The 27,996-nt window shown below is 39.5% G+C and overlaps 1 protein-coding gene across 4 annotated transcripts in view; it reads left to right on the forward strand.

Moving 5' to 3' along the window:
- Positions 1-3,129: 3,129 nt before the first annotated feature.
- LOC132098106 (homeobox protein cut-like 2) overlaps positions 3,130-27,996 on the forward strand; it is a 160,845-nt gene continuing 135,978 nt past the window's right edge. For all 4 annotated transcript variants that reach the window (XM_059504250.1, XM_059504247.1, XM_059504248.1 and 1 more), the window contains exon 1: positions 3,130-3,390. Coding sequence is in view for 3 of the 4 variants with exons in the window: in XM_059504247.1 (XP_059360230.1) it covers positions 3,328-3,390 (63 nt within the window). In the remaining variant the exon portion in view is untranslated. The remainder of the gene's footprint in view (positions 3,391-27,996) is intronic.

The following is a 27,996-nucleotide window of genomic DNA, read 5'->3' on the forward strand; positions in this document are numbered from 1 at the left end:
GTGTGTATATTGTCTATAATGTATATATTATGTATGTATTTATGTATATATTGTGATGTGTGTATATATGTGTGTGTGTGTTTCTGTGTATATTTATATAATGTATTTATGTGTATATATGTGTGTGTATTTGTCTAAGCATTCTTTCAAGTTTATTAATTAATTTATGTTCCTTTTGTTTCTTTTGTGTAATTTTATTTGTATTTATTTATTACAATAAATTACTTTATATCCTTACATAAAATCAGGCTGTCATTCTGTTCACAGAAGTAGCTGCTGTTATTCTGAGGTAGAAAATTAAAAGCTAAATTTATATTTAGTAAAGGATTTACAAGCTGTCAACGAAGGCATGATCTGAATTGTTAATTCAAACGACGGTAAAAACGCAGACGAAAGCGGTAAGACTAACAAAAACATCACCGATTTTATATCATGTTCGCTCAGTAGATTGGGCTCTTTAAATTTACGCGCTGTTGTGACGACATATGTCACGTGACAATGTCAACATGGCGGATGTAGTACGTCCGAATTCCATTCATACTACCCACATTCATACTATATAGAACGTACTTTTCTAACGGTCGAGTAGTACGTTCAAATTCAAATGTAGTACCCAGTACGCAGTATGCGATTTCGGACGCAGTCCTAGTTTTTTTTGTTGTCATTTTTATTCGTTTTTTTTTTTTAAAAACGTCTGTAGTTTGTATTCGAATTTATTCCAGTTTTAACTTTATTAATTTTATTTTTAAGCAGCAAAAGTTATAGTACCTCTGGTGTAGAGAATGCAATGTAATCAGTGTTATCCACTAATTTTAAAATAGTGTCTTCACGAATGCCTTTACAATGTGAAAGGATCGTTTAGTCCAGTCGATGTTATCAGGAGAGAGGAGCACGACCTCTGCTTGAGCTTTCAAACCCAGCAGTATGCACTAAAATTAGATTATACTACTAACGTTACACATTTAGTGGCGATTTGTCATGATTGATAAGCTGCGTTTACATCAGGAAATACCGTTTAGCCTTCCAAAGATGATCATGTGATCAACTCAAATAGCATTGCTTTAGTGAAAGCAACATAGAAGAATGTTTTCTATGAAGGTTTTGTTGCTGTTCCAGGACAAGCATGTATTTAGTGGGCAGTTTGCAGAATAATGTTCACCTGTTTCGCTCATGTGTAGTCAAGAGATGCTTAACCTTTCCAGCCACCTGGTGGCAGTCTCAACAAGCTTCTGTTTCAAGGCCTTTTGCACTCCAGAGTCGATCAATATATCAGAGTTCAGCAGCTCTCGTCAATATTCCTGGAATAATATTGCCACATTCACGGTACACATTCATGTGTACCGTATCTAGGCCACTGCGTTCCCGTCGTCAATCCACACGCACTCATCTGAGCACTCATCAGCTTTCACTTTTTTTGTTTTTAGCATTCATTTTCATTCCACATTATTAGTATTGATGTTTTTAAGTCTCAAATATTACTTGATTTTTTTTTTTTACAAAACCTTTAGAAACAATCTCACAGCTTGCCCACTGAGGTTCGTAAAAATCTCCCACTGGTTTATGCGCCCTGAAAATATCCGCATATTTAGATTTGAACAAAAGTAATAAGTGTTGCTGCATCAGGCTTGTATATCAGAACTGATTTAAATTTCAAATTTAACACTGAGCCATATCAAAACAAGATATATTATTCCTTTCTTATAAGACCGATGCTGTGTTTCCCCCCCCCCCTGAAGCAATAAATAAAAAGCAATAAAACAGAAACTTTTAATAAGCACCTTTTATATTCCCCGTAGGTGCCTTACAAAGTGCAAATACATTTCTACTTAAAAATAGACTTGCGTTTGGTTTTAATAGCGAAGAGGAGAATGACAGATGTGCTCACTTAGTAATTGCTCGCAGTCCACAATCCACCGGAGCAGTTAACCTCTTAAACGCTTTCATTTCCAGACATTATTATACTGATATCAGTAATCCGCCGCATTTCGGATACGCAAGTCAAACTACTTTTTCTAAAGAGGGGAATAAATCCATAGACTTTTTGTAATCGTCTGAATATAGTTTACCAAATGGTTGGCTCTGTTAAAATTTCCAGAACTGCAGCTAGTCATTATGCACAATGTGATAATGAAACTTCCTTACAGGGAAAGGCCACAATGGTGTGATGTGTTATTTGAAGGGGAATCTCGACTCTGTATGGTCATTCTGATGTTACACTAATATTATAATGATAAAGATGTCATTCGGACAGTGTGTGCTATATTTAAAGCTACTAATGTCAGAATATAGTCTTCATTAGAAGAGCCACTCAGCTCGGTCCAGTAGAAACGTCCTGTTCCACAAGAGGGAGCACGTGTTAACGTTTGAACACTGTCCATTCACAATTTCAAATCATGCATTGATCGCACAATCCCTTAATAACATTTATGCTTTTTTTCTTTGAATGCACTTTTTTTTATTATTTATTTAACCGTCTTCAGACATAGAGCTAAAGAGCGTTTGCAATATAAAAAGAAACACCTTGAGTATTTGTTTGCGTTAACAGTGTGTTGTAGATAAATAATAAATAACTATGAAATATTCCTGGTGTTTTTTAATTGCACACATTGCTGCACAGTGCATCTCTTTATTTAACTATAAGTGCATGGACTAAACTTAAACTTTTCGTGCACTGTATGTTTAAGCATGTTTTGTATATAATGTTACCGTTTACATATTCTCCTCAAATATTTGTATAAAAGCCTAGTAAGTGTCTTAATGGGCATTAGCACTATTTTATCACGCTTATCTCCGTGCACTTCATTATTCAAGGACACTATCAAAATACACATTCACTCTTTTCACTTCAAAAACATAAGCTTTCACCCATTCAGTGTTTATTCTATTCTCACGACTCTTTCGCTGCATTTATGACATGCATTACGTATTATTGAGCTAAGTTGCAAATCTCATTATGTGGGGCTCATTAATGATATGGAACGATTTCGCCGCTTTACGCATCAAACATCTGGCGTAGCGCATTGGTTGCTCGTTGTTCTCCTTCCACTTCCCAGACGTTATTGATCAACCCGTTACGTCAGTATTGATAACTTTACCAAACCCAAAATCAAGTGCAATCCCGGGAGCAGCACTAATGCATCTATATGCATCTATATTCTGTTCATATCGCATCCACCGGCTCTCGCGCGCTGCGCGTCCCGTCTAGTTTTCCACAACTGTTATTTTCCTAACATTTTTTTCCATGTGGAGTGTAATCGTCAACGCTGTTTAACAGGGGGAATCCAGCCCATATATTTATTGTAGCCGCTCTTGAATATTGTGCTCAAGATGGCCGCCGATGTGGGATCGATGTTTCAATATTGGAAGAAATTTGATCTCCGGCGGCTTCAGGTTGGTCTTATTTCTCATCTTTTTTACACGACGCGATCATATAGGGTTAACGCACCTTGCATTTCATGCATTTTCTCTTTTGGTGACTTTAGAGGGACGGGATGGTGGTGTTGCATTGATAGTTATTAGTAATTGATCCTCTTCTGCCTTTTGTGCGGTTCAATCATTGATCAGGAGCGCGCAAGAGCAGCGGCAGCAGCCTCGCGCACACTAACGCGCTTTAACGGCACGTTTAGGGCTATTTGAACGCTTCATTCGCGAGCTCTGCTGGAAACGGAAACTTTTGATGCCTTTCCGAGTTGTGGACTTTAACTTTTTATCAGCCTAATGTGTTTTATTCTAATAGAAAGACGGAACGGTGACGCGCGGGTGCGCGGCTCGTTCTGTAAAGTGCCGGTTTGTGATTCACCTCATACTTTAGAAAGCAAACAATTCGTGTATTTTACACCTTTAATGTTCAGTATGTTTATCCATCTCTCACGTTTTGACTGTATTAGTATGTAATTATGACGCAAAGCGTAATGATCAGAGTTTCTGTTTAGGAAAGTATATGCATTTATTATTCTCGTCTTGATCTATTACGACAACTTAATAGTGCTTAAAGTAGTAAGTATTCGTGTTATAAAAAGTCAGGTTAATGAATGCATATTTACTTGAATATGCTCATGTGTTAAGGTTATGCATTGCATGTAGTCTTGATAAGCTGTGCACATTGTAATTCATTAACAACAGAAAAAAATGCGCTTTTAAATACGATAGCTTGAAATCGACTTGAGACGTGAATTTAGGACCGACTCTGTTTAAAGATCAAAACTGATCCTTGTTGATGGTGTTGGTGTGGGTATTATACAGCTTTGGCTGTAAATTGAATTACGATGTCAGGGTTCAATGTCCAATATGGTTAAAAAGAAAGAAATCTTTGAAAAATCTAGTTGATGTTGTTTTCATACGTTTTTGAAAAAACTTTTTTGAAATACCATATTCTAAATTTTTTAAATACATTTTATTACTTTAAACACGTGGTGTAAAAATGTTACATTTAAAAAAAAATGTATTCTATTATTCTATAGCATTTATATGTATATATATATGTGTGTGTGTATATATATATATATATATATATATAACTGAAAAAAAAAACTCATTGACCCCTTGCTATTATTACTGTTTTCATGTCCAGTGTTGCTGGACACAATAGCTACTCTGGATCAGCACCGGTTTCGTTCTGACCACAGTGTGTATGCTCCATCCACACCGCTTGCTAAGTGTCAAACCCAGAATGCTCACTGACTGTTCGCGCTTCTCGGACTGTGTAATTGCATTCCCTGCTAATGTTTGTAAATCAGCCTCGGCCAGCGCAAGGGCACAGACTCAGCCCTATGATTGATGTTCTGTAACATAAGAAATGACAAGAGCATGCCAAGCCAAGCCGGAGAGGAATCAGATCCGTCTGTGTGTGTGTGTGTGTGTGTGGCCGATTGTTATTCAAGCCTTTCCAAAGAAGAGCTGCTCATGAAGGCTGTTGTTGGAGGGTCTCTCTCATGTTTTTGGTTTGTTCTGAATACAGACAGACTGAGGTTATCCAAACCCTGAACCTGTTTCATGGACAGGGAGAGCAAACATGTTTTCAGCGAGGGCTCTTCTGGACAAATATCAGATGGTTATTGTCTGGACTGTGCTCTGAATATTTCTGCTAGACTGATAAATCAAAACGCTCTTCACAAGAGTAACCAGACTGAGGAGATTAAACGTTAAAGTGTAAGAATTAGTCATTGACAAACACGGATCGACTGCTAATCTGAATATTGAACATTTGTATGGAGAGGAGTCACGTCCCTCACATAGTCTACGGTGGCCTTAAGAGGACAGGACAAAGAGGTTTTGTGAATAAAAGTTGATCTTTTTGTTTTAAATACTGAGCAAGTTGTTAAATGACAGCTCATTTCATTGAGATTGTTTAATCCGCTTCGAGTTAAACAGTCAGAATCCATCTGTCATCATGAAAAGCACGCAGTACTGTGTTATTTCCCATGAATCCACTGGGCTCGATATATGAATCACACACACACACTTGCACATCAGAGTTTTTCTTTGTTTCTGGAGTTAGTCTAGGTCACACCTGGTTCAGGTTATTGATGTGCTCACCTGCAGCCTGTGACAGTTCAAGCTGTATTTAATGTGACGTGAATGCTTCCACAGCATCTTTCATCTCAAAACGCGCTCGCATGTGGGTGGAAGCTAAATAATACTGTGCTATTGAACCTTTTGTGGCCAATTCCACATCCAGTACGTGATTTTAGTTTGTAGAAGCTATTTATTGAGACCTAATGCATTTGAGAAGCAACAATGCAGTTTATGTAGTTTTATGTGTATAATATGTGCCATATAAAAGTTGCGTTACTCATTTTTCCCATTCCATATGGATGCATTTTGCAGATTGCATTGATTGTGTTTAAAACGCTTAAAAATGTGTTGACTAATTGGTTTCAAGTCAGGTGAAGCTGTTTGATCACAAAACATTCACTTCCAAGTTATTTTGCCTCATGTTCCATAGAAGCAAAGCTATACATATGAAATTCAGAGGAAATATTCTTAGCTTACATTTAAGTCTTAAAAGTTTGTTGTTATCTGTTGCACATGCATGTTCAATTTTATATGTGTCATTTAACATTTGCATTTGCAATTTTTTCCTATTCCATATGGTTCTCTTTTACATTTTGCAGATTGCACTGATTAGGTTTTAAAACTAAATATGCTTTGGGTCGCAAGTCAGAAAATGCACATATGGAGCTGTTTGCTCAAAAAATACACACCTGAAAGTTATTCTTCCTTGTGTTACAACAGAAGAAAAGCTATAAATATGAATTCAGTGGAAGCAGTGTCAGCTCACATTAAGTCTGTAATCTTGAGAGTTGCTAGGTTTGTTGTTATCTGGTGCACATGCATGTTTTAGACATGTTAACTTTTTTGTTGTTGAGGAAATATGTGTCATTTATGAGTTGCATTAGCCATTTTCCCCATTTCACATGGGTATCTTCTATTTTTCATAATGCAACGATGAGTATAAAACTCTGCAAAATGCATTGATTAATGGTTTGCAAGTCATAAAATGCACATGGAGACACATGAAGCTGTTTTCTCACAGAACATCCACTTAAAAGTTATTCTTCAGGTCGAAACAGAGGAAAAACTATGTAATTCAGAGGAAGCACTGTCAGATCACATTAAGTCTGTAGTCTTGAGAGTTGTTATCTGATTGGACATGTTAACTTTATATATCTGAGGTTTCAATTTTATGTGTAAATTTCATTTAACAAGTGCGTTAGCCATTTCTCCCATTTCCGTGTGGATGCATTTTGCACTGATGATTAAAAATACATTGATTAATGGATTGCAAGACCACAAGTTAGGCATAGATGTTACTTATGAAGCTGTTTGCTGAGAAAACATCCACTGAAATTAGTTTTCCCTCATGTTACAACAGCGTATGAAAAGATGCAAAGCTATAAATATGAAATTAGGAGCAGCTTTCATTAAGTACATGTATTCGTTAGAGTTAAGTTTGTTGTTATCTGGTGCGCATGCACATTTTGGACATATTAACTTTTTAAATATTCAGGACACATTGCTGTTAACTCATTTCTGAATGTAGTCCGGTGCTGTTTATTGCACGCTGTGATGGTCTTTGTTATTATCCCGTGTGGCCCCTGCGGGACATCGTGTCAACAGCGGCCGCCGAGGGCCCCTCACCCACTCTTGAACTTGGACTCCAGCAAGATCTATATATTGAGATGGGTAAAAAAGAAAAGATGGAAAATATTCAGCACATCTGCTGCAGCACCTCTAATGTGACTAAAGGTTCGAGTTCAAGCGCTTCTTCCCGGAAGATGGTTTTTACTGTATTCCTCTAACCCCAGACCCCCCCCTGAACAGACACCACTGCTTGTATTGACCAGCGGATGAATAAGTTCAGGAGAGGGGGGGGGGTCTGCGGCTGACAGCTGATTTATGACCCTCTTTGTCTGTGTTGGTCTGTAGCGGAGCATCTGGCCGTGTCAGATGATTTTTTTCGCTGGGGTCTGTGGCTTATAGCCGTCGCTTTGGTTGCTCTCAAATTACATCATTTCATACAGCAGTTCCTGTACTGCCATTAATCCTCAGAGGTGTTTCAGTGATATTCCCTTGTGTTCCGGTCTCGTTGGGAATTCTTCAAGAAAGGGAATATTTAACATCCTCCTGATTTGATATGAGGCGTAGCGATAAGGGTTTAAATGAAAAAATGAGCATCATGCATGTGGTAATATGAGAAATTGTGGTAACTCTTTACAATAAGGTTTAATTTGTTACCTATCTTAACTAACTAGCATTACCAATGAGTGATACATTTGTTACAGTGTTTATTAATCTTTGTTTACATTAGTTAATAAAAATACAACTGTTCGTTGTTAGTTCATTTTAGCTCAGGTCCGTTAAATAACATTAATATATATGTGTTCATTTTAAATCAACATTAACTAAGAGGATCAAATGCTTTAAAGTATTTTTCATTGTTAGGTCATGTTAACTAATAAATGGAATCTTATTGTTACTGAAACGGTTTTGGAAATAGGGTTGTTTCTCTATATAAACACACTTATAACATAAAAATATAAAAAAATAAAGTACATATATATATATATATATATATATATATATATATATATATATATATATATATATATATATATATATATATATATTCTCACACACACACATACACATACACACACACACACATACACACACACACACACACACACACACACACAAATACTTCATTAAAATGATTAAATACTACATAAAAACAAAACCTTTTAAAATATGTATTAATTATTTTCAAGCTTTCAAATGATTTCTGTTAACGTCTTAGAAAAGAATTTGTCGCTGCTAGTATCTTGTGTAAATGATAATGACCTTGTTTGAGACTTGTGAAGTGAAGATGAGAACGACACTGAATGATGTTCCTCATTTAATCTGTTTCCTAAGCGATAGGACACGTCCTCGTAAGAACGGACGTCGGGTTCTTCTAACCTCATAAAAGAGATGACACAGAAATAGACGGCTACAGGTTTTAGTGACCTTGGTTTCCACTGGTCTCAGGTCACATGGCCGTTGCTGTGGTAATAATTCACACCAGCCAGATGGCATTTCCGTGGGCGCTCGTGGAAAGGACAGGCCAAAAGGTCCCCTCTAGTCTCTTTTAGGGCAGATCTGACCAATAGGGAGCAGGCTAACAAGATCCCTGTGCAAACAGACTATCCTCTTTTGTCCCAGAGTGTGCAGAGCATTGGTGACCAATATGAAAGCTGATGAAATATGCAGTTGGTGCTTTTACATTTTTATATTACAACACATAAATCAAACTATGAGGCTGTTTATTTTTGTATATTTGCGTTCTAGCTCGTCTTTCCTGTCATTTTTTGATGTTTAAAAACTTTTTCCTGTCCCAGTTTAATGTGCAGAGACTACAACTACTCTCCAATGCATTTCAAGCGTACGTTTTTTAAGCAATAGTTTAGCAGAGTGTTTAAATGACAATGTTAAATGTTTGAGTAAACCATCTTTTTAACGTGCCTTGATTGAAGTCGAGTTTACTTCAAATGCAGTGTTTGGAATAACGGCGTTTAAAAGAACGGCGTTAGGTAACGACGTTATTTTTTCAGTAACGGGGTAATCTAACTAATTACTTTTCCCGTCGTTACAACGCCGTTAACGTTACTGAACGTTAAATGCGGTGCGTTACTATGCATTGATTTAATATGCAATCCGAACGCACCCCTGGCTCACACAGCAAGTGAGCAGGTGGGTTAATAACGAGATAAGCGATTATGATTGGCTAAGGCAGAGTCATGTGTTTCATGGTAGCCAATCAGAGCCAGTGTTTTTACACACGCGCCAAACACACACACAGTCACACACACGCAACAGCTACACAGAGATTCGCAGCAGCAGGAGAAATGGCGAGTCAGGAGCAATCCGATGAAACGTTGGCTCAAGGTGGAGATATAAGCACTACTTCAAAATTCATTGTAGTCAAAGGCAAGAACGTGCATGTAATGTGTGACACACGCATCTACAAAGATAGTGGCCAAAAACGCTTTTCTTACAAAGAGTGCAGGATAAAACTCTTGCTGTCTGTTGACATGCAATAAATCTCGAAAGTTATGTACGAACACCTGTCTGTTCTACTTATTTCAACTGACTTGTGAAAACTGCTAAAAACAAAAACAAATTCTTTGACATATAGCAACTTTTTTTTTTTTTAAAGTGACGCAAATAGTTACTTTCCCTGGTAACGAGTTACTTTTATTATAGAGTAATTCAGTTACTAACTCAGTTACTTTTTGGAACAAGTAGTGAGTAACTATAACTAATTAATTTTTTAAAGTAACGTTCCCAACAGCGTTCAAATGTGACATTAAAACAAATGATGTTTTTCGGGTAACTAGCTATAAACCAGTGCTATTTTAGTATCATTGATATACTATTATAGTTTTTGTTAATATTTCGAATTAGTTCTCAAACAAATGTGAAAATGTTTTCAGTGATTTTATGTTGTTTTGTCATTTTTATATATTTTTTATTAATATATATATTTCTTTATGTGGTTTAGTTATTTTAGTACTTTAAATGAAAAATGAGAAAGGTTTCCTTAGCAAAAAAAAAAAAAAAGCTGTATTGTTGCTGTAATGTTGCACATGCAATGCATATTTTACTTAATTCTTAATCCAGCAAAGCATGTTTGCATCCATGTACTTGTGTAGATAATTTTTTTCCACATTCCACAAACATTCGTAGGCTGTAGAACTCAGCTTATCTCAGTTTGTTTTATGCAAAATAGATCATGACATGTTCATTGGCAGATGTGTTTAGGAAACCCTTTTAGAAAACATGACTGTTATATGTTTTAGCATTTTTGAAATTGTAAACCAAGAAAACTTATATTTTCATCTTTTAAAATTAATGTGCATTTAAAATGTGTACTGTAGTTTGTGTTATATATTGCCTTTGGATTAAATTATACTGCTGCATGAGTGTTTCTAATGCAACTCAACACTTTCTCTTTTAGAAAATCAAAGAAATGCTATTATAGTATGTTAGTGTTATATAGTTTGCTCTTGGAGCCAAGATTATATTTGTTGTAGTTTCCGTTCACTGTTATAGAAGTTTACTCAACTTTAATGACTTGGCGCTTCTGAGAAGCCTGGAAATGTGAAAAGTGTCCATTGTGGTGCAAAGAACACGCTTCATCTTGAAGTCTTAGGCTGTAGTGTGCTGTCAGTTTTTAGTAGTTTTTGCATTTTCTCAGAGACCACGTTTTGCATGACTCAGGTGTTTGCATGTCATCTTTACACCTCAAAACATGACTGTAATATCGTCAAACAGTGCAATCACTCCATGTGTGTGTGGCTTCTTTGTGCTGTAGTTTGCTCAGAGCTTTTCCCCAGCCAGCTCAAATTGGCCGTGAAAAAGACTCATTTCAACTCCGAATTCATTCACGGCGGAGGGGGATCTGTGTTTATTGCTGTTATTGTTGCTGTCAAATGTGCTGGATCTGGAAACGGTTTAGAGAAATTCTGCAAGGCGCTCGGATTTGCAGGGATGAAATACTGTTGTTGAGAGGAAACATCAGCAACGTTGAGCACAACAGAACTACAGACAGTTTATGCTGTGCTAATGCATGACATTCAAATATGATGGCTTAATAGATACTGTAAACATGAATTGTTATATAATTGCCTGTTGTTTAGAAACGCTGCTGTTTATTCCCATGTAGATCCACAGTAAGATGCATCAAACTCTTTAAAAGTTACTGCTCGCTTTTTGTTGGAAGATCTGCTAGTGCTAATTTAAGGACTGATTTGTGAATGTTTTTGATTGATTCATTAGATGGGAACCGTTTTATTTGTGCTTCATAACAATGCAAGAAAAACTGTAACAGATTTTAAATCATGTAAACATTTTGCTCACAATTTGGAGTCCTGATGCATATAAATCCACAGCTAGGTGCATTAAACTCTTTAAAGTACATTTTTTCACCCCTATAGTTTAGAGTCACACTGCATATTAACACACAGTAAGATGCATCAGTTTCTTTAAACTTACTCTTCACAGTTGTTAGGAGACCTGCTAGTTTTTACAGAAGTAGTATTATTTTTGTTGTATATGTTCAGGACTGATTTGTGAATGTTGGATTCATTTTTTTAAATGAGAACCATCTCAGTTGTGCTTCATACTGTAATGATGCAATTGTTTAGTAATTTTTATTACATTTTATTTTTTGTAAACATTTATTTTTTAACGTGTGAAATTTTCAGACTCTTTGTGCAATGACCTTTCTTTACTCTTCACCATTGTTCGAAGATCTGCTAGTGTTTGCAGACAATTGCATACAAGTTCAGGACTGATTTGTGAATGTTTGGTTCGATAGATGAGATTTTGCTCACAGTATGGAGTATTGATGCATATTAATCCATAGTAAGATGCATAAAACTCTTTTAAGTTACTTTTTGTTAGAAGATCTGCTAGTACTTTTAGATACATTGTATGTTCAGCACTGATTTGTGTATGTTTCTTTGGTTGTTTAGATGAGAACCGGCTTCATAACAATGCAGCCCAGCAGACACAGGACGTCAGTATAACGTCAGGCAGACGTTGTATAGATGTTGCATTTTGGTTGAGAATGAAAATCGTGTCGACATCAGTATTTGACGCCAATTTGACGTTGACTTAGCATTGGATTTTAGTACACAATCTAAAAACAACAAATGTCAACGTCAGCTGACATTGGTATTGGACATCAAATTAACATTGACATTAGACATTTAATTTTGTTCACCCGACATTGCAACTGAAATTTAACCAAATATGAATGTCTTAAGTCGTTGTGTGCCTGATGGCAAGACTCATTGTTTTTAAATAGTTGAAATTTTTTTCTGACATTTTGCTTCTAATTTGGTCTCCAGATACATGTTAATTATGAGAAACAGTGCTTGTGCATGTATGAGGCCATTAGGCACGTGAATCAGGGTGTAATGAAATCGACTCGTATGTGCACGTGTTTGCGCTGACCATCATTAGATTGTTTTGAAAAGCTAATCTGTGTCGAATTAGGCAATTATAAACTCATATTCGCCACCGAGAGCTTCCGTCTGTGCTGAGAAACAAACATTTCCATAAGTGTGCACCCTAATGTCTCACCCTTCACAAATAAAGAGCTGCCTAGAACAATCTCTTATCCATCAGGCTGGCAGAATGGAAATTCCATCTCTCTCTGTGAAGCTTCGGCGGAGGAAACAAAGAGGAGAGAAAAGCGTCGAGAAAAGGCTTTTACGGTGTCTGCAAATTGAGTTGTGAAGAGTCATATTCCCCTCCCGCTCAGCCAACAACATTAGAGGAGAAGTGAAACTGACTCAAGATTTAAGCAGTTTAACCTTCCTCTGTAGAATTAGCGCTTGAGACTTCAAAGCGGATACTTCAGCACTCGGAGAGGAATGATAAACCGTTTTTTGCTCTGCACCGGGCGCCTATTCACTGAGCGAGAGAGCTGGTGTGTCATAAAACAGCCTCTTAATCGCTGTGACCCTCCTAGGGCTCAATTTTCATACCTGTCCACACTTATTTTCCCCCATTCACCTCCACTGTTACTGGATTAACCCTCCGTGCATGTGCTTTGATTGAACGGTGCACTTTTTTGCTACATTGGTGGCTTATTTCTTAAACTACACAAAAGTGACTCGCTAACACTGTGTGTGTTACACTGAGGTTATTAGCAATGGCCTGTCTTTTTGCGCTTTCACTTGGAGCAGTAAGAAACCAACTAGCAACTAGCAACTACCCACAATACCTTAGAACAGTGTTTCCCAACCCTGGTCCTGGAGGCACCCCAACACTGCACGTCTCCTTTCTCTGATGCACCAATTTCATGTCTTTAAGTCTCTACTAATGAGCTGATGACCTGAATCAGGTGTGTTGTGTTGGGGTGCCTCCAGGACCAGGGTTGGGAACCACTGCCTTAGAAAATGCATAGCAATGCCTCGGCAGTGACCCACAGCCTAACATCATGGTTGTGGGTTTTGCACGAGTGAGCGTGCACTTTTGATTCAGTCTGATTCATTTGAGCAAATTAGTTCATTTTCTTATTTTCTTCCTCCCCCAACTTAATTGTATGAAAGTGACTTGTGCACTAATAAGTAATAGACTTATTCATGGATTAACTGGTTCTCGGCATGAATAGGTCATAGGTGCCAAAATGGTGTTGAGAAAATAAACATTTCAGAAATAATTTTTTTGTGGTAAAATTGCTGATTATTCCAGTTTATTTTAAGTTGTTTGTTTGTTTTAGATTTTAAGTTATGGCATATCCTGTTGTTCATAATATTCTCAGTGTTGTTGCTGTTAACAGTATTTTCAAAACTATTAACCCTATTAACTTCAGCATCTTGCAAATTGCAAACTGGTTCAGCTGAATCGTAAAAAAAAAAAAAAAAAATCTACCAAAGCACTGATTCTTTTTAACATAGAAGGAAAGAATAGTTTTTGTTTGGGTGATGTTTAAAAAAAAAAAAAATTGTAGTAAAATGTATAATTATTCCTGTTTATTTGTTGATTTTTTACATTTATTTTTTTGTGTTATAGGTTATGTCATATTTTGTTGTTCATTATTCCGAACATTACAGTTGATCCTGTTCAAAGAATCATTTGGATCTGAATCATTGATTATTACTCATTCCTGTGTTACATTTTAATTTTTTTTGTGTAAAATTTCAGATTGTTGTTTATTTGAGGTAATTTTTAGGTTATAGGTTATGTCATATTTAGTTGTTTTATTGTTCCAAACACAAAAATAGTCTAAATAATATTTTCAAAACCCCTAACACTACGTATTAAACTTCATCGTGGTTTGCGAATCAGTTCAACTGAATCATTAAGACGATTCAGTTAAGGAGAACGATTCATTTGCAGATTGGCCAGAATCACTAGAATCAGAATGAATTAGTTATAAGCACCACACATAAGGTGATTTGCATTGACAGATCACACCGCTGACCCTTGCATTTGAGGTGCCCCCCCCACCCCCACCACACACACAGCTAAAGCATGACAGACACTTCCCGTTTAAGCCAGTTCCTCCTCTAAATCCTTAACAACGTCCCAAAAGCACAGATCCTTAATTTTTTCACCATCGATCCACGCTGGAGCCTGATAGTTCTTCATGGCAATGAATCTCTGCATTTTCATATTAATATGCTCACACGCTCAGGGATGGTGATGGTCTCGGCACTTCAGTAAATAATGAGGTTTTAACAAAACTTCGGGGAGACATTAGTCTAGCACAGCGGAGAGGTAAAGGCCCGACTCTCGACGACCGCCTAAACCTGATAGCGGCCCCATAAACCAGATCGAGAGAGAGAGAGAGAGAGAGCTAATGGCTCATCTGTTGGAGTATATAGCTGTGTCTTCTCCCCGCTGGCAGCCGAAGCCCAGCGAGTGAGGCCATATTGAGCTGTGTACCTGTACGGCAGCCCTCTTTATTTGTTTTGACTGTCTGATGGCAGATGTATTGAGCACCGGCCTTTCTTGTTCATTTTACAGAGGCCTTATTGAATCCCCTCCATTCTTCTTCTCCTGCTCTCTCTGTGCCTCTTTTATATCAGCCAGTTCTTCAGTCACCATAATTCAGCTTTCCATTGTCCATTCTGCCCTTCAGGGATAGAGGAGACCCTGTGATTGTGTGTTTGTGTGTGTGTGTGTGTGTGCGAGTGGCTGCACGTGTAATGTGTTTTTCTTTTTTCCCACCCAGTGCAGTAGAACTAAAAATCACTGTATCATGCAAAAAAATGACATCTAGAAAAATGACTACTATTTATTAAAGAAGTCTTAACACTTGCACAGAAAAAATTAGCGTAACATTTCTAACTCGTAAATTTCACAAATAATTACAAAGAAACTGCAAGTAACACAGGATGCATTAAATTGATCAGTAGCGACATCACATTGCAAAATAATTATTTTTCAAATAAATGCTGTATTTTGAACTTTCTATTTATAAAGTATCACAGTTTCCACAAAAATATGAAGCAGCACAACTGTTTTCAACATCAAAACCAATAAGAAATGATTAGCAAATGAGCATATTTGAATGTTTTCTGAAGGATCCTACACAGAAGAGTCTTCTTTCATGAACATTTTAAAATCCCAAATGTTTTGAACAGTAGTGCGAATCATAAATGTTTAGTATGTTAGCATGTATCAAAGCACAGTGCCACTGTTGTTGTGTGAGAAATCACTTTTCTTGCATGTTTGGGGGCATGTAGTAGTAGAGTGCATTAAATTTGCATGTAATGCGTGCGCTTCTCTGTCAAGCAAATCTAAATGCAGTTTATCCGTAGTCTGTCACCTTTTTTGAATTGTCATTTCTAGTTTTTAATATAACTGCTTCAGAGCGAAACAGAGAAAATCAGCTCTGACTGGAACCAGTGGGCAAAGGGCAGTTTAGATACAGGCACACAGGGCCAAACGCGTACAAACTACTGACAAAACACTCCTAGAGATCTCTTTTTGATTGTTTAATTAGTTACACTGCTTCAAATCATGTGTGAATGCAAGTTTAACCACCAAAAGATGCCACATTTTGGTGTCGGTTTACACCGCTTCAGCATTGCAAACGTGTTTCGTGAAGCTTATTGCAAGAAACAAGAAGTTGATATGGATTACAAATGTGATCTTTGATGATAGAGACGTTATTACGCACACTTTTCCAATGCAATTTGGATTTGGGAAGTTTTCCGGAGTCGCCCAGGAGCTCTTTGACGGATGATGAAGTCGTTTTTCATTCCGGGATGATTTTGATCGGTGCGCCGGCGAATAGATTGTGCTCGATGACACCGTGATCATCTCTGCCGGTTTATTAAGGAGCTCCAGGCGCTTTGTTCTTCACTTTTTGCGAGTCTGGAAGTGCTTCCTGAACTCTTTAATATGAATTAATGGCGGGGTCATGCTTTTTGGATGACAACGGTGGTCTCGGGGTCTTCAGGAAAACAGTTTACGGGGCTTACGGTTTACCAGTTTACGGTTTTGATTGTAGTAATTAAAAAAAATAAAGACGGGAAGAACAAAGCATTGAATTGAATCGTTCCCATTCAATTTCCCTTGTTAGTAGCTTACTGCATCCCCCTCTCTCTCTCTCTCTCCAGAATTTTATGTTTTTTCTTCTCGCTTTCTCTCCGAGGTTTTCCCCAGACAGATTCCACAGTGTTTTAGAGGGGATGGATTTAATTGCTCTGTGGGGATTGGTTGGCGGTGCTGGGCCCGGCTGTTTAATTAGTGTACCCTGCCGGGATTGGTTTAATGCTTCGTGATCTTGAAATTGTCTGATTGTTCAACCCTCTAGGGACCCCCTCTCTTTCTCTTCTTCCTCTCGCTCTCTCTCCGTTGCTTCTCCATCTCGGTGCCCCTATCAAGAGCAGCAGGTTTTGCTAAACGCCGCTGCAGGTCTTGTTGGAGAGGGCAGGAGCTGGCCGTTTCCCTCGGGACGCACCGACAGGGTGGAAGTGTGAGATGAGGGTCATCTGCTCTGCAGCCACTGCTCTGATCTGTTCGGCCCCTCGTCCTGAAATGCATGGATGTAATAGAGTTCTCTGTACTTGTACTGTAGGTATTCCAAAGTGATTTTATACTGGCTTGGTGGTTGATCACATGGTCTTTCCTGCTTGCGCTCCCATTGGTTGTCGCAGCATCGTATCACTGCATCTTTGCATACAAATTAATCTCACCAGTGGTGTCTCTTTGAAAGCAAATAACTTTAATGCTTTCAGGGAGAATGTCCATTGTGTGCGATTCTGTAAGTTTTGTACAGTGTTATTGTGAACTTAAAATTAAAATGGTTTTCAGTTACTGAAATCAATTAAAATATAGTAGAAATAACACAAATATAAATGTAAAGCAAACTAGAAATGTGTATAAAAACAAAAATAAAATAAAATAATAAAAGTAAAATAAAATATAAACAGTAGATGGGAAACCGTAACTAAAAATGAGAAAAAAATAAATTAATGAAAAGTGTTGCTTTGGCAGCTAACCAGAATAAAATAATATTATGTTGAAGTACAAAAGTTACTAAAATAAAATAAAAAAAAGTAGAAAAATAGAAATTTTGCCTTAGCAACATCTAAAATAAATGATAGCTACAGTATTAGATGAAAAACATTAAATGAAAATTAGAAAACTAACGGAAATAGTATGAGTATGAGCTGAAGTACTAAAATTACTTAAACTAACACAAAAATAAAAATAAAGCTAAATAGATGCAAAAATAAAATAATAAAAATTACAAATGCACATAACAAAGTAACTAAAACTTAAACTGAAATGAAAACTGATGATTATAAATAAAGCCTAATTCAAACTATAAGTAAATGCTATAATCGTATTTGAATAAACCTAAAATAACAATGGTTTTGTAAGAGATTGTGTACTGCTTGAGACTGTATCCCACAATGCAGTGCATCCAACTTGACCTTTCACACCCTCTGTGATGAATGAACAAGAAAAAATATATTTGTAATCATTTTAACAATCTTAACAAAATGTTAAGGCATTTTTACACAAAATTGGATTAAAAATGCAAAAGTATTTCTGAGGTAGCCACACACCGCTCATTAAATCAATCATGTGACATTCTGAGACTGCTTGTCAACTTGTATGTACTGTAATGTAACAGGCTACCGCTAGCAAGCGGCTAACCATGTCCTTTTAGTGATCCGTAGAACGCATTATTTATTTTCAGTGCCTTTCTGAATACGGATTGACGCTTCGGGGAACCTTTAAAATATCTTCTGTTTTCCACAGAACGAAGCAATTTCTACCGATTTGGATAACTTAATTGCACAATATTCATTTTCTAAATCGTCACACTCAATTGCATGCAACAGTTAATGTGAATTTTTTCAGCCCATCTTTTGCAAATAAGGCTCAATATTATTAAACTAAAGTATATACTGCACACTCTCTCACAGTTTCTTTAGCTATTACTCTATTGCTACTGCTCTTTTGTCCGATTTCGTTGGCTGTAATGCAGGACTTTTAGTCACATACACAAAATATCAAAGGGTGACGAGCTTGATTCTTGTAGTGTGCACTTGGCTTCAGAATGGGAGTGTAGTTTTGTTGATGCTTCACAGAATTGTTCACATTATCTGCCGCTTTCAGTGCATCTAATGGGATACCTGCACAGGTTTGGTTATTGTGCAGAGATGACCGATGTTACTGAAACAGAGGACTGTACCACACAAAATGCCTTTGTAAAATAAGAAAATCAATGAGGAGAAAATCAATTTGGTGAAAATACAATTTGCCTTCCAAAAGCATGACTGGACGAATGTGTTGGCAAAGCTAAAGCTTGCTGCTAACTCAATCATCTTACACCGAGCTGTGGAACATTTTAATGGTTTGTTTTGAAACTTTCTTTCAAAAGGGAGCACTTTTTGTGCCGGTGGCTCCGGCGTTTTGCTATTTATGTATCGACGGGTTATTTTCCATAGAATATATACTATTACTTTGGTTTGACGGCAGCTTCTATATGTGGGAATCGGTGGTGCTATAAATCAATGCCATTTCAGTTCAAGCGTTCACAGTTCTTGCACTGAAAGCTCACAGTCTGTAAATACAGGAGCTGTCATATGGGTTCCACCAGCATTGAGCCGGAAATGATCAAAGAACCATATGAAGCATCTTTAGCTGAAATAGACTTCTGACCTGTGCATTAATCCCAGAATGCTCTTCTGGGGAGTCGCTTCACAGCTGTTTTACTGCCAGCAGCACAAGCGCTCACATGTCTTTGAAAAACTGTCTGTTGACTGTTATATTCAACAATCCTGGTCTACAATAACTGCTGGATGAAGTGATGTCTGTCCTCCGTAGGGTTTAGATTGAAATCACCTTTCGCAACTTGTTTTTCAATCTGACCCCATTCCACACATTTCCATCATTCTGGGCTGGAAAATTGGCTTTGCAGTGGCCTGCTGGGCTTGAACCGCTAACATCTTCACCACCAAAATCTTCCAAACCAACAACAGTGTTAACCATTACAGTCCGTCTACACTGAAGCACTTTCAAGCCACTTTCATTTTACCCATGCATCTGAAATTTTTTTAGTGTTTATTTGTTTGTTTGTTAATTTAATAATAATAGTATTATTGTTATAAATAATAAGAGTAATCGAGAGTAATAACAGCAACAATAGTAATTTATACTAATATTAATTAATATACATTTTATTAAAGATAATTTTATTTAGTATGTGAATCGATTAATAACTTTTATTTATTTTCTATTTAAATAATTGTAATTTTAAAGTTTTAGTGAATTTATGTGTTTGTTATTATGTGTGGCATTGTTATTATATGTATATAATATGTAATTGTATATATTTATATATAATAAAATGTCAATTTATATATATAAATTTTATATATATATATATATATATATATATATATATATATATATATATATATATACAACCCGAATTCCGGAAAAGTTGGGACGTTTTTTAAATTTTAATAAAATGAAAACTAAAGGAATTTCAAATCACATGAGCCAATATTTTATTCACAATAGAACATAGATAACGTAGCAAATGTTTAAACTGAGAAATTTTACACTTTTATCCACTTAATTAGCTCATTTAAAATTTAATGCCTGCTACAGGTCTCAAAAAAGTTGGCACGGGGGCAACAAATGGCTAAAAAAGCATTATTATTTAATTTATTTAAATTAAGTTTAATGAGACAGACGTTATTTTTCAGCAACATTTATTGTTTCCGTCATTTTGAACAAGCTTACACACAATAAGCTTGAACATTACACATCGTGTTTTGTAGCTGAAAACCTTTAACAATGCGTGCAAACAAACAAAAGTACAGATTAAAAGCAATAAAAAAAAAAAAAGTGAACAAAGAAAAAACGTAAAGCAGCCTGCAGCAATTAGGCTATTGTAGAACGTAGCCTACACTTAACTTTGAAACTTTTAAACTGTCAGCAAATCTTTTTTTTTCTTTTTTTTTTTTTATTGTTTTACATGTTCTTGTTAAGAAACACGGGCATGTAAACATGATCGGGGGAAAGTTGGCTCCTTAGTCTGTTAACAATAAGGCCGGTCGCGGAGAAAACGCGCTCTGACGGCACAGACGTTGGCGGGACTCACAAATAACGGTGTGCTAAGAGAATAAGTTTTGTGAAGCGCTTCGTGTTTTCGCTTCACCACTGAATGGGATCCTCATCTGGTGGAATACATGGCTCCAGCAAGAACTGTTCCCACTCGTCTCCGCTGGACTCTCTGTAATCATCGCTGAAGAACTGGCTCAGCCTTTTCCGACGAGTGGGCATTGCATCCTCTTCATCGTTGGTGACCTCTCGCATCAAGGAAAATGTTCTGATAATGTTCAAAAAGTTTTTTTTTCTTACTTCTCTCATGTTTTCATCGAGAAACCTGAGATGTTTGTGCCGAGGGTCTAGGGCAGACGCAAGAAGAGGAGTTTTCACTGCATTCTCCAAGTTAGCGGTGTTCAGTCGTTGCTTGAGAGATGCCGCAACAATGTTCTTCAATTTGGCCACTTTCTGTGATTCTCCACGGCATATTTGAAGTACTGTAGAAGACCGCAGTTCTTAGGGCCCGTTCACATATCGCGTCTTTTGCGCGATCAAGGTCGTTATTTCCAATGTAGGCACGCGGTATGCGCGCTCATAATGGAAGCGACACGGTCGCAGTGCGATGCGCCCGTTTTTTTCAGGCGCGGCCGCACCGCATCGAGTTAAAAACATCTCAACTTTTAGGAATGCTGCAAGCGCACCGCAGGTCATGTGACAAGAACTAAATATTCAGCTTCATCTTTCCAGTAACAACATTGAAAGCTCAGCCAAGATGAAGGAACAGCTGATCATAGCTGTATATGGATTGCCATTTTGAAATAAATTTAGTAGCAGAGCTACTGAAAGTGATTTTTTTTGTGCTGCAAATCCATTTATCCTTTGCTGAAATTTCCGTGTCTTCATGGAGAGAGCGTGTCATTTTTGCTTAGCAACGGTGTCACGGCAGGGATCCAATGAGGCACGGAGATAGAACCAATTGCGGGTATGTATTTATTAAAGGGGCAATCCAAAGAATAAACAGTCCAGGCAGGGGTCGATATCCAACAAATCCAAACATAAACAAAACACGAAGACAAGGCAAGGCAAGGCAAGGCAAGATGACGGACATGAATAAACATCAACATTAAACAAGGACTCCGTGACTAAGACTCAGACAGACCAGGTATAAATACACAAAAGGATGATGGGGAAACAGGAGACAGGTGGGGAACAATCAATTAACTAAACAAGGAGGAAGGTGACCAAATAAGGAGACAGGAAGTGATAAATGATAAACACCGTGAGAAAGGGGGACATCTAGTGGAAACCCAGGAACACAACCCAGACACTGTGACAGTACCCCCCCTCTACGGAGCGGCTCCCAGACGCTCCATGACAGACACAAAACAGAGAGACCAGGAGGGAGGAGGACCGGAGGAGGTTCAGGGGGAGGGACGGAGGGCCAGACTAACAGAAAGGAACAGGGACCGACATTAACACAAAAACAACAGGAGAAAAAAAAACAAAAAAACAACATGAAGCCCCCCAGGGCGGAGCAGAAGACCACCACACCCTTGTGGTCAAGGCCAGAGTCCTCCAGGGCGGAGCGGAAGACCACCACAACCGTGTAGTCAGGGCAAACGCCCCCCAGGGCGGAACGGAAGACCACCACGTCCGTGTGGTCAGAGCGGAAGCCCCCCAGGGCGGAGCGGAAGACCACCACACCCTTGTGGTCAAGACCAGAGTCCTCCAGGGTGGAGCAGATGACCACCACGCCCCTGTGGTCGATGCCGGAGTCCAACAGGGCGGAGCAGCAGACCACCCAGTGACTTGACTTAACTCTGAAAGTTCAACGGTGACTGGCCCTGACTCTGGAGAGGTCACTGGCACCTGACTCGACTCTGGAGAGTTCACTGGCCCCTGACTCGCCTCTGGAGGGTCAACTGGAACCTGACTCGACTCTGGACTGCCTGTGGAGACTTGAGACGCCTCGGCTTCGGGCACCGCCTCTGGAACGGACTCGGGCACTGCCTCGGTCACGGCCTTGGGAGCGGCCTCGGGCACCGCATCGGGAGCGGCCTCGGGCACCGCATCGGGAATGGCCTCCACCTCAGCATCGGGCACCGCCTCGGCCTCCGGAACAGCATCGGGCCCCGCCTCGGCCTCCGGAACAGCATCGGGCACCGCCTCGGCCTCCGGAACAGCATCGGGCACCGCCTCGGCCTCCGGAACAGCATCGGGCACCGCCTCGGCCTCCGGAACAGCATCGGGCACCGCCTCGATCTCCGGAACAGCATCTGGCACCGCCTCGGCCTCCGGAACAGCATCGGGCACCGCCTCGGCATCGGGCACCGCCTCGGCCTCCGGAACAGCATCGACACCGCCTCGGCCTCCGGAACAGCATCGTGCACCGCCTCGGCCTCCGGAACAGCATCGGGCACCGCCTCGGCCTCCAGAACAGCATCGGGCACCGCCTCGGCCTCCGGAACAGCATCGGGCACCACCTCGGCATCGGGCACCGCCTCGGTCTCCGGAACAGCATCGGGCACCGCCTCGGGAACGTCCTCTGGGCTTTGAGGAACGGTAGACGCCTGTCTCCTCCTCCTCCGCCCTCTATTTTGGCGAGTCGGTGACACCTTGTCTGGAGACTCAGGCGTTGAGTCGGCCATCTTGTGCTGTGGTTGCAAGCTGGCGGCCATCTTGTGCTGTGGCGCTGGGCTGGCGGCCATCTTGTGCTGTGGCTCTGGGCTGGCGGCCATCTTGTGCTGTGGCGCTGGCTCAGCAGCCATGACGTCAACCGTCTTGGGAATCTCTAGGATCTTGGACAGCGTAGCGAAATAGTCCAAGAATGAGTCAGCGGCCCTCTTGGGCGTTGGCGCTGAGCTGGCGGCCATCTTGCACCGTGGCGCTGGACTCGTGATCGCCTTGGGTTGCGGTGCTGTGTTGGCGTCCATCCTGCCTCGTGGCGCTGGACTAGCGGCCATCATGGGCAGTGACGCCACTGTGGCGGACGTGCGCTTCCTCTCTCCTCTCCGTCCGCCATGGTGAGACGGCGGCTCTAATCCATCCCACACGAGCCCCGGGTCGAAGGGCGGCCCTGGTTGAGAGCGGTGCTGGATATCCTCTCGACCACTCCCTCCTCGGCGACCTCCTCTGGTTCCCCGGAAAACCACCAGGCGAGTTCCCTCAAATCCACTCCTCTCCCGCACTGTGGCTGGGGAGGAGACATAAGCCGACATACCGCTGGCTCTTGTAGTGACGGAGTCCTTCTGTCACGGCAGGGATCCAATGAGGCACGGAGATAGAACCAATTGCGGGTATGTATTTATTAAAGGGGCAATCCAAAGAATAAACAGTCCAGGCAGGGGTCGATATCCAACAAATCCAAACATAAACGAAACACGAAGACAAGGCAAGGCAAGGCAAGGCAAGATGACGGACATGAATAAACATCAACATTAAACAAGGACTCCGTGACTAAGACTCAGACAGACCAGGTATAAATACACAAAAGGATGATGGGGAAACAGGAGACAGGTGGGGAACAATCAATTAACTAAACAAGGAGGAAGGTGACCAAATAAGGAGACAGGAAGTGATAAATGATAAACACCGTGAGAAAGGGGGACATCTAGTGGAAACCCAGGAACACAACCCAGACACTGTGACAAACGGCAGACGCCTCAGGTGCGCTTCTGCCCGAGCGCTTTGGAAAGGAGAAAGCGGCGCGCCTAGCGTTTTCCATGCGTTTTTAGGCACGATATGTGAACGGCCCCTTATTCATTCATTAATTATTTTTTGCTTGCATACATCTTCAAATATGCCGTGGAATATCACAGAAAGTGACCAAATTAGGTTTTATTGTGAACTTTTTTTTTTTTTTTTTGAAATTCGAATATCATTTTTATTTATCGAATAATAAGAGGAGAACGAATATTCGAATGTTTGATTATCCGTGCACACCCCTAATATATAGGTGCTGGTCATATAATTAGAATATCATCAAAAAGTTTATTTATTTCACTAATTCCATTCAAAAAGTGAAAATTGTATATTATATTAATTATATTTATTATATTCTATGTTACACACAGACTAATATATTTCAAATGATTATTGCTTTTAATTTTGATGATTATAACTGACAACTGAGGAAAATCCCAAATTCAGTATCTCAGAAAATTGTAATATTACTTAAGACCAATACAAAGAAAGGATTTTTAGAAATCTTGGCCAACTGAAAAGTATGAACATGAAAAGTATGAGCATGTACAGCATTCAATACTTAGTTGTGGCTCCTTTTGCCTGAATTACTGCAGCAATGCGGCGTGGCATGGAGTCGATCAGTCTGTGGCACTGCTCAGGTGTTATGAGAGCCCAGGTTGCTCTGAGTGGCCTTCAGCTCTTCTGCATTCTTGGGTCTGGCATATCGCATCTTCCTCTTCACAATACCTCACAGATTTTCTATGGGGTTAAGGTCAGGCGAGTTTGCTGGCCAGTTAAGAACAGGGATACCATGGTCCAGGTACTGGTAGCTTTGGCACTGTGTGCAGGTGCCAAGTCCTGTTGGAAAATGAAATCTGCATCTCTATAAAGTTGGTCAGCAGCAGGAAGCATGAAGTGCTCTAATACTTCCTGGTATATGGCTGTGTTGACCTTGGACCTCAGAAAACACAGTGGACCAACACCAGCAGATGACATGGCACCCCAAACCATCACTGACTGTGGAAACTTTACACTGGACCTCAAGCAACGTGGATTGTGTGTCTCTGTTCTCTTCCTCCAGACTCTGGGACCCTGATATCCAAAGGAAATGCAAAATTTACTTTCATCAGAGAACAAGACTTTGGACCACTCAGCAGCAGTTCAGTCCTTTTTGAAGCGAGATGCTTCTGACGCTGTCTGTTGTTCAAGAGTGGCTTGACACAAGGAATGCGACCGCTGAAACCCATGTCTTGCATACGTCTGTGTGTAGTGGTTCTTGAAGCACTGACTCCAGCTGCAGTCCACTCTTTGTGAATATCCCCCACATTTTTGAATGGGTTTTGTTTCACTATCCTCTCCAGGGTGCGGTTATTCCTATTGCTTATACACTTTTTTTCTACCACATCTTTTCATCCTACATCCTTCCCTTGGCCTCTCTATTGATGTGCTTGGACACAGAGCTCTGTGAACAGCCCGCCTCTTTTGCAATGACCTTTTGTGTCTTGCCCTCCTTGTGCAAGGTGTCGATGGTCGTCTTTTGGACAACTGTCAAGTCAGCAGTCTTCCCCATGATTGTGTAGCCTACAGAACTAGACTGAGAGACCATTTAAAGGCTTTACATGTGTTTTGAGTTAATTAGCTGATTAGAGTGTGGCACCAGGTGTCTTCAATATTGAACCTTTTCACAATATTCAAATTTTCTGAGATACTGAATTTGGGATTTTCCTTAAGGCTGGTTCACACGGCAGGATAATTAGGCCGATTTTAGCCCCGATTGACACCTTCCGACAATCTTAAGGATGCTCCGATTATCGTAAAATAATCTGATCAGATATTCCTGCCGTGTGTGGTGTGTTAAGACTGCTCTCCTCTGCTCGGAAGGACGTTGGGACCGCTCCGATCTCAAATCGGGGATATCCAACATGTTGGATTTATTTGGCCCGATTTCTTCTCGTGTGTGGTGTCCCCCGAGGACAAACGATCACGCAGCCTGTGGACCTTGGCGTGTAGCCAATCAGAAAGCGAGGTGACGAGGCGGCGAGGAAGTACCGGGAAACAAAATCAAAACAGCCGGCGGCATGGCGCACCAGAAAGTCCGGTGGACGTCGGAGATGGAGGACTTTGTCTCCGCTTCTTTGACAATCGCCTTTTCTTTTTTTTCTTATGTTTTTTTTCGGTTACAAACAAAGGACAAACTATGGCCACTGCATCCTCTTCGTCCGCCATGATTGTTTTTCTCTGAAGTCACGTTTGATCTCGAGGGATTTTGCGAGATTTCCCGTCTGACCTGGGAATGCTCGGGAGTCAAATCGGTTTGTGTGTGATGTGTTGATTTTGCCGTGTGGCTGCACACCACACACTGTATGACCAACACTGTTAGACCCGTGATTTTTTATCGCCGTGTGTGGGGTCTCTCAGGTTTGGAAAATCGTCCGACAATTTTAAAATCGTCCCGTGTGAACCAGGCATTAGTTGTCAGTTATAATCATCAAAATTAAAAGAAAAATAAAATTTTGAAATATATCAGTCTGAATGAATATAATATAAAATTTTCACTTTTTGAATGGAATTAGTGAAATAAATCAACTTTTTGATAATATTCTAATTATATGACCAGCACCTGTATATAAACATTTCTAATATTCTAATTTATCTTTAATTGTTTTTAAATATAATTTCTATTAACCTATAATTTGTGTCCTGTGACATGTTTGTTTTATTTGTTTATTTTTTATTTGATAAGTAATATAGTACAAATAATAATAATGTGAGAACTTGTTCTGGGGTTTGAGCTTGTGTGCTGCTTGTTGTTGAGGTTGGTTTATATTTAAATTTTATTTACATATACTGTTTCTGAATTGTTTGCTATGAATTTTATTGTATAAATAATTTATAAATAATTTTGCGTCAAAGCGAGGTTATCATCAGATTTAAATGTTTTATTTATTTATTTTACTAAATAAATACATTTTTATTTATTTATTAAAAATAACGTACTTAGGTCAAACATGTTCTAAACAAATAAGAAAAGGCTTATAAACAAAGTAATGCAGCACATTTCTTTGAACATTATGTAGTAGCACTGTTTATCATTGTTCTGTGCACTAATCTATGTAGGTAGGTACAGCAGCACTGGCTGATGAGGGGTGATATACTGCGCTGAATTGTGTTAATGGCTAAAATAAGTAGTTTTAGCTGTTGTGAGATTAGTGTGTTCTCAGCTGGAGTGTGTGAATATGAGAGCTGTTCCTCTCCAGTGGTCCTTTCATATGAATAACACCGGCTTAAATAAGACTTTTGCTTGCTCAGCTGCACCTGCTGGAAGGACACGGTGAAGGCAATTCAAAATGAAGGAAAAAATCTGATGTTATGTAATGTTGTGTCCCCTCTCTATGTTTTTTCCTGGCCGCTGGGATCGCCCTCCGCGCTGCTGGATGACTTCTCTGCACACTCACCTTGATGGAGGGAGATTGTAGCGTTTGTAAAGGGCGACTCCAGATGGGAGGCCTGCCCTTGAGTTTAGCTCTGTCACTGTTAACCTCCGCTGTTATGACACCAGACATCAGACGCACTTTAAGCGCTTTGTCTCTCTGAACGTACACACAGGACAGGTTGCTGTGGCTTTCACTTTGTGTGTGTTTGTTTTTGCCACTCAGCTGAAAGATCTTGCATTCACTGAATTAGTATGCATATGCTTTCATCAGATTAATAATTGCTGGTATAAACTGTAGA

This window comes from Carassius carassius, chromosome 21 (genome assembly GCF_963082965.1).
Source record: "Carassius carassius chromosome 21, fCarCar2.1, whole genome shotgun sequence".
NCBI classification, from domain to species: Eukaryota; Metazoa; Chordata; class Actinopteri; order Cypriniformes; family Cyprinidae; genus Carassius; species Carassius carassius.